Consider the following 12,267-nt stretch of genomic DNA (forward strand, 5'->3'; position numbering starts at 1 on the left):
TATATTTGTGCCCTAAATATCAACAGCAGTAGGACTTCAGCATGTTGTCTGGACCCTACATGTGCAAACATCGGCATCTTTTCCCAGTCCCAAGGTAGCCCTCACTTTCTTCGCGTTATGTTATAAATATTTAATACAGTGCTTAGTAATAATACAGGCCATAAATCATTTATTGATAAGAAAACATTACCATTCCAGTGAAAACGCAAAACTGTACAAGCACTGGAGACAACACTCCACTTGAGAAAAACAGCTAGTGGACTGAGCCTTGACGCAGACTCTTAATGACAGGCAGGGCCAATGACAGCAGATGCTCTGATTTGACACAGTGCACTCTGACAGCACAGTATCAGCCTCAGAAGCAAATGCAGGATTTCTCATACACAAGCACACAGTAACACTTTCCAGTATCAGTGAAGCTGATTTTAGGAAAGAAAAAAAAACAGTTTTCATGTCAGTTGATATTTCTGCAAACATGAAAAGTCTTTGTTTATGCTTCTTGTTAAATTATTGTTATTATTCAATTTATTTTATTTATTGTCTGTATTCCAGTGCTTTCCTAATTTATTAGCCACCCACTGTGTTGTTTAGTTGCCCCCCTGTCTATAATTACATATTCAGCTAGGCTGCTAATAGTAAAATAATTCTTTTCCAGGCTTAAGGGAAAAAGCAACAATATTGCAATATTTATTCTAAATGTTTTAACCCAGATCCTTTATGTTGTTTGAAATCTTTTGAGAAACAACATTAAATTATTCTGGAAATATTTCTTATCATAGGGAAATTAAATTTGTTTTAAGCTTAACCCCAAACAGCATATGTGCTGCTCTCATCTTTGACAACATCGCCCTCTTCTGGTGTTGTAGTGGACATGAGATAAGCGTTAGAACTTACGCCTGTGTTTAACATGGCTCAGAATTATTAGTATTACCCTGATAGTGGGATGTCGCTGCTCCTGATATGAAGTGATATGAGCTAAAGTATGCATCGCAATCATAACTTATGACCAAGATTAAACTTATCCACTACTACTGATTCTAAACTGTAATGGTATGGTTTCTTCGTGGGTTATTTAAAACATTAAAGACTTTTGTATCAAAGGCTTAAAATAAAAGAATTTAAATGTTCTCACGTCTTATATATTGCTTTATGAGCCCTCGATATAAATGCAAGACTCAACTTCAAATCATCCACTATTAAGTTTCTTAAAATTCTAAGTGTGACGCATGCATCCTCTGCTTGCCATGACGAATCACCTCTCCAGGAACGTACGTCTTCAATGATCTTGGAAAATAGAGTAGAAAAGCCAAGACATTATTAGTATTTTCACTCTCCCTCAGTTTTCCATGAGGTATTTTTACCTAGAGGCTTGAAACTTTGTATTGCTGCGAAATTGATTAGCACTCGTGACAACATGACAAATAGCACAATTATCTGGCTCATCATGATGTTTATCATCATCAGTCCTATGACTGAGAGCCATTTTAAAATTGACCTCCATAAAGGAGCTTCGAATTGAAAATATTGACTTTTTGTAATGTGAAAATCTTATAGATCTTTCCAGTTTTCCATATCAGAAAAAATATGGCTGATGCACCAATTATATAAACAGCTGCTTTATAAACTTAAGCTTCACGGCTGACTCAAAAAGGCTTGGAAACTCTAATGTCTCCATGTATATCTAATTTTACTTGAAAAAATCAAACACCACAGATTTCACTTAAAAATATATTTTATTATTTATTTATTATCTTACTGCAAAGACAAGAAATTTAGATTATTCAGAAAATGGACCATTGGATGGTCACAGAATCCTCGAAGAATTACACAACCTTAAATTTATATTACTCTACATGTAACACACAGTATCTGTTTAGTTCAAATGTGACATGTCTGATTTTAAGTGGTTTGGCTCAAACAAATGATTTCCAGGAGCTGTATGTTATCAACACTGCCAACAGTTAGAATTTAAAGGTGTGTTTACTGGCTTCAGTGACTCATCTTCAGGTATCAGCTGTGCAGACTGCCGGTGGATGGTTCCACACTGTCACTCTGTCCTTCCTCCTCCGCAGAGTCCTCAGAACTGTTTACCACTGCAGCACTGAGAGAATGGAGCTCCTCCAAAACACACAGAAGTGTCTCTGACAGGATGCAGACAGGTCATTGGTCAGCTCTGTCACGTCTGTGTAAATGCTGGGACTTCAAAAAAACTGTGTGGAGCATGCAAAACTTTCTTACCATCTGCAGGTAGTTGGACTTGTGCGCCTACAGAACAGCTCCATTCTGAAGCGTTTTGTCGAAGTTTCCATTGAGCAGCAGAGTTTTGCCGAGCTGTCGCCTGAGCTCTCTGGTGCTCCTTCATCTGCCCTCTATCAGCAACTGTGACCTGGAACAAATGCAGGTCGAATGACGCAGAAGCAAAAATCTCCATGACTGTGTTTTGCTATAATAAAATCTTACCAAGTGTTGTTTTTTGTCCCTCGCTGTCTCCTTCAGTTGTTTGCGCTGGACTTTCTTCTTTGTGTTTTCACTCTCCGGTTTTTGGCTTTGCTTCATCTCTTCTAGTTTCTTTGCTGCCTCTCTCTCAAACTCACGCAAAGTCATAACTGCAACAGACGATACAGACGCCTCAAAAGCCACAGGGATATGCTGCTATATACTGTGTAAACAATTCCAATCATATTAGAGCAAAGTCTGCATTAAGGATATGACTTCATTCCCATATGTAAACCTGCAGTGTACTGAGGCAGCATACAGTTAATCTTACTACCTGCTTTGGTGTGCTCTTTCCTGACTGTGCTGACTTGAGCCTCCATTTCTCTCAGCTGCTCAGAACACCGCTCCTCAATCTCAGACACTCTTTCCTGCAGGGCTGAAGTAGGGTAGGGGAAACAAATGCACCACCCCTCAGTACTGTGTTTGACATACAGAGTGTCTGAGTTCAATACTTCTATGTGACTCCAGGGATGCATTAGATGTTTGCACATTTTTATAGTCTACATAAAAGTCTTAAACACAGTGTTGTGTGCGTGGTCAGTCTGTAATGTTATTGTTTTTGGTTAACCGCTCTCACAGCATTGTTAGCTTTTAGGCACAGAGAACAGCTGCTTTCAGCTGAAGGGCCTTCTGAAAGGTGCACAGCGAGCGGCCTCACCCTGCTCACTCTGCTCTTGCTGGCTGAGCAGCTCACAGCGGACTCTCTCCAGGGTGACCTTAGTGTCCTCCAGCTGGGCCTGGATCTGCTGCAGGTTCTGCTCAGCCTCCTCTCTACCAGCTACAGCCTGCTCAAGCTCCACCCAGCTCTGCTTCAGCTCCTGCTGCTGTAGCCTAACTTTACTCTCATCTGCAGAGGGTATAAAGTGCGCGGAGACACATGCATTACAGAAATGTGGATATGTACCAGACAAAGAGACGATATAATGGGTGTTATGATCCATATGGGGTCTCACATTGCTCTTTCAGATCAGCGAGAGCGTTCTCGATAAGCTCTGGGGTTCTTTTGAGCTCTCGAGTGAGTCTGTCTCTCTCTTCGCACACCAAACTGTGCTCTATCTGGAGGTTTCTGATGCTGCAGGGCAACAAAGATAAAATGGTACAGCAAACAGACAAGCAGACGTAGAGAAGGCTCTGCATGATGCATAACAAAGTAAGCTAAACAGCCTGAAAGTTACTTTTTGCATGAATTATAATCATCTTGTATAGATACACTGACAGCATAAGACAGCAACACCTGCTATTCACAACACTTATTTCAACCACATTAGCGACACCTGTTATACATGTCCCATAAAATCAGTATGCAGTATGCCACTTTATACCAGCATAAAAATCTAAACTCAGAACCCTTCCCTCCACATACTTCTTTTCTTTTCTTGATCCTTCATTCATCTCGCCACATATGAGGCTTGAAAGCAGCAACTATTTCTACTAATGCAAGAACATCCTGACATATTAGAGTGAGTGGAAGAACAAGATGCTTATAAAGGCTATCTCTTGGCCTAAAATGAGGAGAGCCTAGTGAAAAGACACGTGACCTCAGTCAGATATGATTTTGTGTACGTCTATGATCCAGAAAGAATGTGAAAGAGATGAAATAGAGGTGAAAGAGAGAATCACCCACATTGAAAAATAAAAAAATAAACTGTACCTTTCAGCATCCTTATCTGGCTGTTTACAGGCCTGTTCAACTTTCTGCAGAGCTGCCTTCCTCATGACCAAAGCTGCAAAACAAAACCAGATATAACTTCTTTATGTTCTTCTAGCTATGCTGTTAACCCATATATATATATATATATATATATATATATATATATATATATATATATATATATATATATATATATATATATATATATATATATATATATATATATATATATATATATATATATATATATATATATATATATATATACACACACACACACACACACACACACACACACATCTGTACCTTGGACTGTCTCCACTCGTCTTTTAGCAAATGTCAGCCTCTGGGTAAAAGTGTTGAGCCTTGCTTTAGCTGCCTCCACTTCTGCCACCTTGCTTTCCAGCGCCTCACAGAATCTGTAAGGCACAGCCAATATATGTCTGTCTTGAATTCTATTTCTATTTTTCTAATACGTCTCCTTATCTTTCCTTATCCTCTCAAATTCAGTTTTGCTATTTATTTATTTTTTTACCTTTGCACTGCCTCTGTCAAGGTTTTAAGTTCAGCCTCTGCTTTCTGGCTCTGTAACTTCAACTGAACATTTTCCTTGTGAACACTGGCCAAATCCTGTTTCAGTGCCTGGAAAGAAAAACATTCCCACATATAACAGAGCATCTTTCACAGATCTGTTTTACTGTTTTTAATGCGGTGCTTAGTTTTTAAGATCGTCTTTCCCCAGGTGCTGTCCTTTAAAGCTCAATGGCTCTGGGAACCAAAGTTTTGGTGCAGTCAGCATCATTTGCTGTGGTAAAAATTGTACGAGCATTTATCACTTTCCTAGGCAGACCGAAGTTTATTACGCATCATCAAAATTTCAGACAGCCATGTAAATCACATCAGTTGCCCTGGTACTAACATCCTTTTCCACCCTCTCGAGGTCCAGCTCAGCGATCCTGTCATGTAGGCTGTGTTGGAGCACGTTAGCTCTGTGCTGCTCCTGCTGCAGCTGCTGCTCTGCAAATCTGACCTAAAACACACATCATTGTAGTCCCACATTGAACACAGTTTTACATACGCTGGAATTACCTGTACTGTGTGGTATAGCAAAATAATAGCCGTTTTCATACTTTTGAAGTCAGTTTTTCCTTTTCTCTTCTCATCTCGATGTCCTTTGAGCGAAGCTGGACGCACAACTTGAACACTTTCTCTCTCCACAGCTGAAGCACTTGAAGGCCTTCGGATCCTTTCTCCACAAGTGGATCCATTGATGTCTGTGGAAACACACACATATGGGAAACACAAATACACACATACACTTCAGTGCACGCTCCACATGAGCATGCATAATTGTTTTCAAATTAGCCTTGATGTTTTCTAAAGCACTACATCTTGAAATGAGGAGTTTTCTTCTCTCTTTCCCACAATGTAGTACTGCACACAGGATCTGGGTACTAAAGGTAAACTGACAATGCTTATCAATGGACAATATAGCAGGCTTTAAAATCAGTCAACTTTACAAAGAGCCCAATGAAAAAAAAAAAAAATTTGCATCCAAAACAGCACCAATTTTCTAAATGCATTTGTGTACTGAAGACCTTCTGTGGATCTAGGCTCCTTCAGTTGCTCACGGCTCTTCATATAATGCCTGACTGACTCAATGTTCTTAAAAAATGGCTCCGTAAAGGCCAGGCCATACCATACCATCTCTTTTAGGAGTTCGTTCCAATCATGATATAGGAGTCTGACTGCATGTTTGAAGCTGCTGTAAATAATCTGGGACTGACCAAACGCCTCCCAGATGATATTCCATGACACGTAAGAATCTCAACATCTAAAATAGGCTAAACCTTTCCAAAGTACTGTGTGATAACAGAGCATCACAGAGGACGTAGCCTCCAACAACAAACTAAGCGGTTTACTATAATTACCCATCTCTACCAACTGTTATCATATCTCAGTCTCCTGCAGCGCTACTCAGTGTACGCATATGTGAAGTGAGCACCCAAGTGAGTTAACTTAAGACGGATACAGAAGTGTAGTTCTCTGTAATTTTACACTTTTATTTCTTTCAATTTAAACCCAAAGAGTTGTGCTGACAGATTTCTTTAATCTACTACAGCAGCATTTCTTTATCATGTACAAAAATAGCCCTTCTCATTAAGATATCTCAGATATTACATGTGTAATGTAAATGTATATACACACAGAAAGGTGTGTTTCACTAGTCCAGCTTATTCAATGTGGTCTGTGATGTATATTCAGTTTGACATTTCTTACCTTACGTGGTCTGCAAAGAGACAACACAAAATCATAGGTATCTGCTGGTTTCACATTGGACTGCTGCTGATCACCAGATGTTTTAAACACAGTTTTGTATCATGTTTTGCTCTGTAAATTTAGAAAGAAAAGAAAACCCACCTTTTTCACCATTTTCTCTTCTTGGAGGGCGAGTATCTCATTCACAGAGTTAAGCCTGACTGTCAAAAGCTCTGCAGTTGTCTGAAGAGCTGCTTTCTCTTTGTTCAGCCTCTGCAAAATGGACAAGATTAAATTACACACAATTAGCGTTAATTATATAATTTGTACATTAACTCATTCATATTTTACTGTTCTTCCTTTACTCTAGTGAAAAGAACATTTGAAAGTCCCATGCAGTTACTTTGCAGTATGCTCATTACGATCAATACTGTATATATTGCCTCTACCTCAACAGCTTCATTTAATCGTTCCCTCTCTCCTTTCTCTGGTGCAAGCTGGCCGATGTAATTTCTGAGGCTTTGCAATGTAGCGGACTGTGTCTCAAAAGCTTGTCCCATTTGGCTGAAAAATAAACAACAACATGCCCCCCACCACACACACACAAAACAGTGACTACGGAGTGCTTTAAATGCTTTAGTTCTGTTCTGTTTTAGATTGAATGAAGCACCTTAAATGTTCTTTTAGTCCATTTCTCTCAGTAGATACTTCCATCAGAGTGCTCTTTAGCTGCAGCAGTTCTGAGGTCATTGACTGAAGTCGGTCCTGTAGTTCACCATTTGTTTTTTGTGCTGCACCCAACTCTGCATAATGGGATGCATTCAACTGTTGCAGCTGAAAATAAGGGAAGTTTAAGACACAGACAAATAGTGACATAATGACTTATTCGTCTTCAATTACACATTCTCACATTACTTGCAAAGTCAGAGTGAAGGCAGTGCTCAGAGTTCTGCTCAGAGATACTTAGTTGTTGTTGGATTAAGGCCCTTAATCCTAAATGAGGTCACCCAAGTACAATGTTTATGATCATTTAAACACACCTCCACCTCCTTGTTCTTCCTAAATCCCTCTAGTTGCTCTAATAGTCTGAGAGTCTGTTGTTTGGCTTCCTCTTCAGCCTGCAACCTGCCCATTTCAACCTTCAAAGCAAGCTCCCGGGATTCCTCTTTGCTCCTTTCAGCATCTCTCCTCAGCCTTGTAATTTCCTCCTCAGACTCTGCTTTCAGTCTTTCAAACTGTGAGAAAAAACAGACATATTGCAAACAGAAAAAGCAGACTTTATTAACCTTATTATTGTGAAATGTGACTAAAATGTTTTATTGGGATCACAAAACTGTACAAAAACAAATTCAACTGCAAACTGCCAAAATAAGTTACAAAATGCCAGTAACTCTCAGGTGATGTATGTCTACAAGAGTGTCGAAATGAAATGTTTTGTCAGTAAACATCATTACCTGTGAGCTTATTTTTTCCTTCTGTGCGCTGCAGAGACTGAGCTCCTCTCTGATTTGGCTGAGTTGAGACTTAGCCTTGGATAGATCCGTATGTATTGCTTCCATCTCATGGCTGTGTCTGTTGTGCAAAGGTTATTCCAAGTTAAGCTTGTTCAAAACCGTTATTTGCTGACCTCCATAATGTCAGGTTACGTACTAAATGTGTGGGGAAAAAATACATAATATCACTCAGATGTCACATAATGACACAAGCACATCTCTTACCTGCTAAGGGTGGTGTCTTTGTCTCTGACCTCTTCCCTGCTTCTTTCTGCAATCTCCTTTAGTGCCTCCACCTGCCCCTTTAACCTCTCTGCTTCAGCCTTGTGCTTATCTGCCTCCAGTCGCCACTCTGATTCCCATCGAGACGAATTACCTCCTCTGTCTTTTGATCTGCATAAAAGGAAAAGAGACCACATTAATATGTCCATATTGCCACCCAAGTGACAGACCATATAAAACATGTAGTGGATATACCTGGCTCTACAATCTGAACGATAATCAGGGGTCCTTATGCTGTCTTCTTGTAGCATCAAGATCCTCTGATTTTCCTTCCTCAGCTCCAAGATTTCCTGTTGGGCCTGATTGATGGCAAGCCATGGATTGGCAGGACTTGGCTCCCCTGATGATGGTGCTGATATCATTCCTTGGTTTATCCAGGAGATGGGTGGCTGCGTCGCCGGGATTTGAACACATCTGTTTGCTCCAGCAGAATGGGCACTTGATGCAAAATGCGATGGGGGTATGAGGTTCTCCGGAGTCTCCCCTTCATAAAATAAAACAGTGTCTTTGTGCCTGCATGCATTAGCTACCCTAATCCAATATAAGGTTCCCCATGTTCCCAAACAAGCATATTGTTACGCTAAGCTCAGTAAAGATAAACATGACAGCTTCCTAATCGTGAAGTATAAAATCACTTTTACTAGTTAAACATGAGTTCATGTAAGCGCCAAGTGGGCTACACTGTAAGCTAACATTTGCTAATTAACAGTTTATTTAGCTCAACCGTAACAAGAATTTAGGTGCAACTTACTCGGAAGTGCTGGTGAGGTGAAGTCAGTGGGCACTATCAGCCTCTCCTTCCCTAAAGTTTGTCTCTCCATGTTAAATAACTATTGCCATCACACAGGAAGGAAACAGTACACGGCTGCCGTGGTGCGTTTAGCGTTTGTTCTCCCGCGAGTCACGTCATTCTTCACCGTTGCCTTAGTTACGGGTACAACAGCAACATTCAGAGCTCTCGATTTGGGCAATTTTTGGTCGTGTCAGTCGTTATTTTTGGTTCAAATAACCCACATTTTAAGGTTTCGATGGTACATGTATATACGTATATGAAATTCAACAAATTTAATAGTTTATTTAGGCATAACTGTTACATATTGAAACGGCGCATTGCATCTTGGGAAATTATAAGGAGCGTAAAAATGTAATTGGGTTCTCATTTCCCTAATTGTAGTCTTGCAGGAGTTCTTTTTTCACGTAAACTGCCTTTAAATATTCCTTAAATCGTAACCCTGCATTGCCGCCTATTTGTATGCGTTTCAGTGCAGCGTTTGCAGCGTCGACTGGAAGAGCTCTCCTGATAGACCAAATTCAGGGCGTAATCCTTAAACGATAGCACCATCTGTGGGTGGAGCACAGAAGGTATACTGTGATGGGTAGCATATGTTGAGAAGAGGGGGCACTGAGGACTAAATTAACTGTCCTTCTGGGCAAATTTAAATTCGAAAATGTTTTATTTAGATGAAAACATTGAGCAACAGACACTAGTTAGAAAAACTATGAAAACAATATGATATATGAGCTTTCCTGTCCCTTTGTGCAGAAACCACAAGTTTCGACAATAAGAAACACACATTATCATATTTATTATAGGAGAAATATTTATAAGTTAAATAAATCATTAGTCTGTGTCATTCCACTCTTTTGGAGGTGGTTACGTGCGCCATTTATATTCAGGCTTTATCTAGATGTAAAAGGATACCATTTAGATAATTAGTGGTAAAGGGTCTCATGTAAATGCACTTAATGAGGTGATAACCTAAAATTACAACATTCCTTCTTTGCCTGGGACTCCCTCACCTCAAGAACACCCAGGGGTGTCTGACAGCCACATCATTTCTGCATAATACAGCCGGCCTTGCAGAAAAGGGCACTCTGAGCAGGCTCATAAGTGCAGGTTTGAATAGTAATTGGTGATAATTTGGTTACGTAACAGAATTTTTGGGGGTTGAGGGGCGTCTATAAATATTTTACCCACAACTGTAAAATCATTAGTATCCTTATATAATTCCGATTACCAAATTTCGGTAGATTACTCATGTGTTACTTTCCTCCAGTGATGCACATTTTGCGCACACAACATTTGTGATTTAAATCCACAAACTGTGCACATGTGACCACCTCTAGATAAAATCCTGTCTAACATTGGCTATCTAACAGTCATGATAACAAGCATATTTCACATATCCCGTTGTACTATTTTCCCCAGATGTCTGCAGCAAACATTTGTGTTTGCTGTTACCTACAGTATATCCTGTTTTCTGTTGCTGCTATGACCCACTTTCCCCCTGGGGTTCATTAAAGTTTTATATCATCTATTTATGGCATTTTTGAGCAACACAGAGACCTTTTAGGTTGATTCATTTCCATAAATGATCACAAATAAATGCAAGATGATATGGTACACCGCCGAGAAAATGTCAGTAGAACATGATAGCGTTCATCTTGCATAAAATCTTTAATGTAGTGAAAGGGCGGATTGGGGAGTACAGTGGGAGTGATGTGCATTGTTTGGACATGCTGATATTGTATCTTCTTACCACAAGGCGGGCACTGCAGCATAGGTCCTGAGGAACATCGCAGAGGGAAAGATGGATTGAGAAGGGCAAAGGGAATCAAAAAAGAAAGACAATACTCACCTTTATCAAAAAGCAAAAGGGAGAAAGAGAATTAGTATGTGAGCTTTGTTTCTATAATCAAGGTGAGCATTGACCACCTGCAGAGCATCAAACACGTAGTACATGAAAGCTATAAAGGCCATTTTGATAAAGGCAGGCAGCAAATTGATCTGGGTCCAGACTGAAATGTTCCTTGTTGGGCTCTAGCAGGGCTCTTGAAGCAATAGTGAAAAGGTCTGCTTTTTGTTCACTCTTCAGTTCTGTTAGGTAGAACAAGCAGAACCTACAGAGAACCCCATTTCAACCACAGCACTGAGCCAACTCTCCAACTTCTGCAGACTTGCTTTTCTGATTAGAGCCTTCGCTCTTCTTTTTGAATTCAGTTTGTTTTTTATTGTATCACAGTGTCACATGAGTCCCATACTCCTCTAACTGGTCTATAATTTTCCCAGTATTTTAGATTTTAAACTAAACCCAAATTTTGGGTTAAAATGCTCAGATCTCCATTTGTGAAAAACTGGTTCCTCATTAGTCAGTGCATCTCATACTTTTACCCTCCCAGGTGGATGTGTCTGTCTGCTTCAGTGACAGTGACCTGTTTTTGTTACCACAAGGGCATTGCCAGCTGTGTACATACAGATACTGTCAGGTCAGCATTTTCTCTGCCTTTTCTGAAAGCAACTTAAGCACGACCATTCCTAATCCATCTGGCAGCCTTACAAATCTTACACAGGAGCTCACAGGTGAGTGTGTGACCCAGACCTGGAACCACAGGGTCAGGCAACACTGATTAAAAGGAAGATGTGGGTCTATCAGGCCAGCTGTAGGATTAAGACTTCAGAGGTCACTAAGAAATGACATGGTAGATTTATTTCTGGCTTTTTTTGACTGAGTTAGGCAAATAATGCTAAAATTGAATAAATGGCGACTGTTAGATTTGCAATGTTTTTGTCCTTTGATAACCAATAGTATTCTGCTCATGTGGTCAGATGCGTTTGAAACTCATTGTAATAAACAGGGATTGTTCCCTGCATGGGAACCAACATATATGCAAAATATTTTCATTTCTGTAAAAAGCTTTCATTTGTAACCCAGCTTGAAGCACACTACACTGGGCAGCATCTCTCTCCAAGAAGTCTAGAAATGATCCCTCAGCTGTGCATCATAGCTGTGACCACTGGGCATTATTAAAAAAAAAAAAAAAAGGATATGTGGGGGAATATGTCTGCCCTGTCAGCAACTGCCCAGACTTTGTCTCATAACTCATCTGTATCGTTGGGACAGATTCTAGTGTGATGTTCATATTTTTAGATTTAGTTTAACCACTGAATGCAACAAAAGCACAAGCCCAATTCCCCACATACAGGTGCTTAAACAGAAAGTCAGCAAGCTAGAGAAAAACAAAAAACAATTACTGGAATGATCTCTGTTTTTTAGGGAAGATATATTTTCCCCCTTACCTGTCATA

At 39.9% G+C, this 12,267-nt stretch overlaps 1 protein-coding gene across 2 annotated transcripts; it reads right to left on the reverse strand.

The window, feature by feature from the left end:
• Positions 1-500: 500 nt before the first annotated feature.
• cchcr1 (coiled-coil alpha-helical rod protein 1) lies at positions 501-9,092 on the reverse strand. Of its 2 annotated transcripts, XM_006802151.2 has the most exons (20): positions 8,933-9,092; positions 8,377-8,665; positions 8,125-8,292; positions 7,861-7,978; positions 7,447-7,641; positions 7,077-7,240; positions 6,856-6,970; positions 6,569-6,679; positions 5,278-5,421; positions 5,067-5,177; positions 4,683-4,789; positions 4,454-4,566; positions 4,148-4,220; positions 3,450-3,568; positions 3,155-3,343; positions 2,771-2,872; positions 2,461-2,606; positions 2,239-2,386; positions 1,985-2,141; positions 501-1,284 (listed from the first exon to the last, which is right to left on the reverse strand). In XM_006802151.2, exons 1-19 carry the CDS (start codon positions 9,000-9,002, stop codon positions 2,011-2,013), a joined length of 2,613 nt encoding a protein of 870 aa, XP_006802214.2. In that variant the 5' UTR covers positions 9,003-9,092; the 3' UTR covers positions 501-1,284; positions 1,985-2,010. The 2 variants fall into 2 exon arrangements, with proteins under 2 accessions (XP_006802214.2, XP_006802213.2); XM_006802150.2 differs by lacking the exon at positions 501-1,284 and having other exon boundaries at positions 1,721-2,141.
• Positions 9,093-12,267: the final 3,175 nt, after the last annotated feature.

The sequence above is a fragment of the Neolamprologus brichardi genome, chromosome 10 (genome assembly GCF_056152115.1).
Source record: "Neolamprologus brichardi isolate AB-2024 chromosome 10, ASM5615211v1, whole genome shotgun sequence".
Taxonomy (NCBI): domain Eukaryota; kingdom Metazoa; phylum Chordata; class Actinopteri; order Cichliformes; family Cichlidae; genus Neolamprologus; species Neolamprologus brichardi.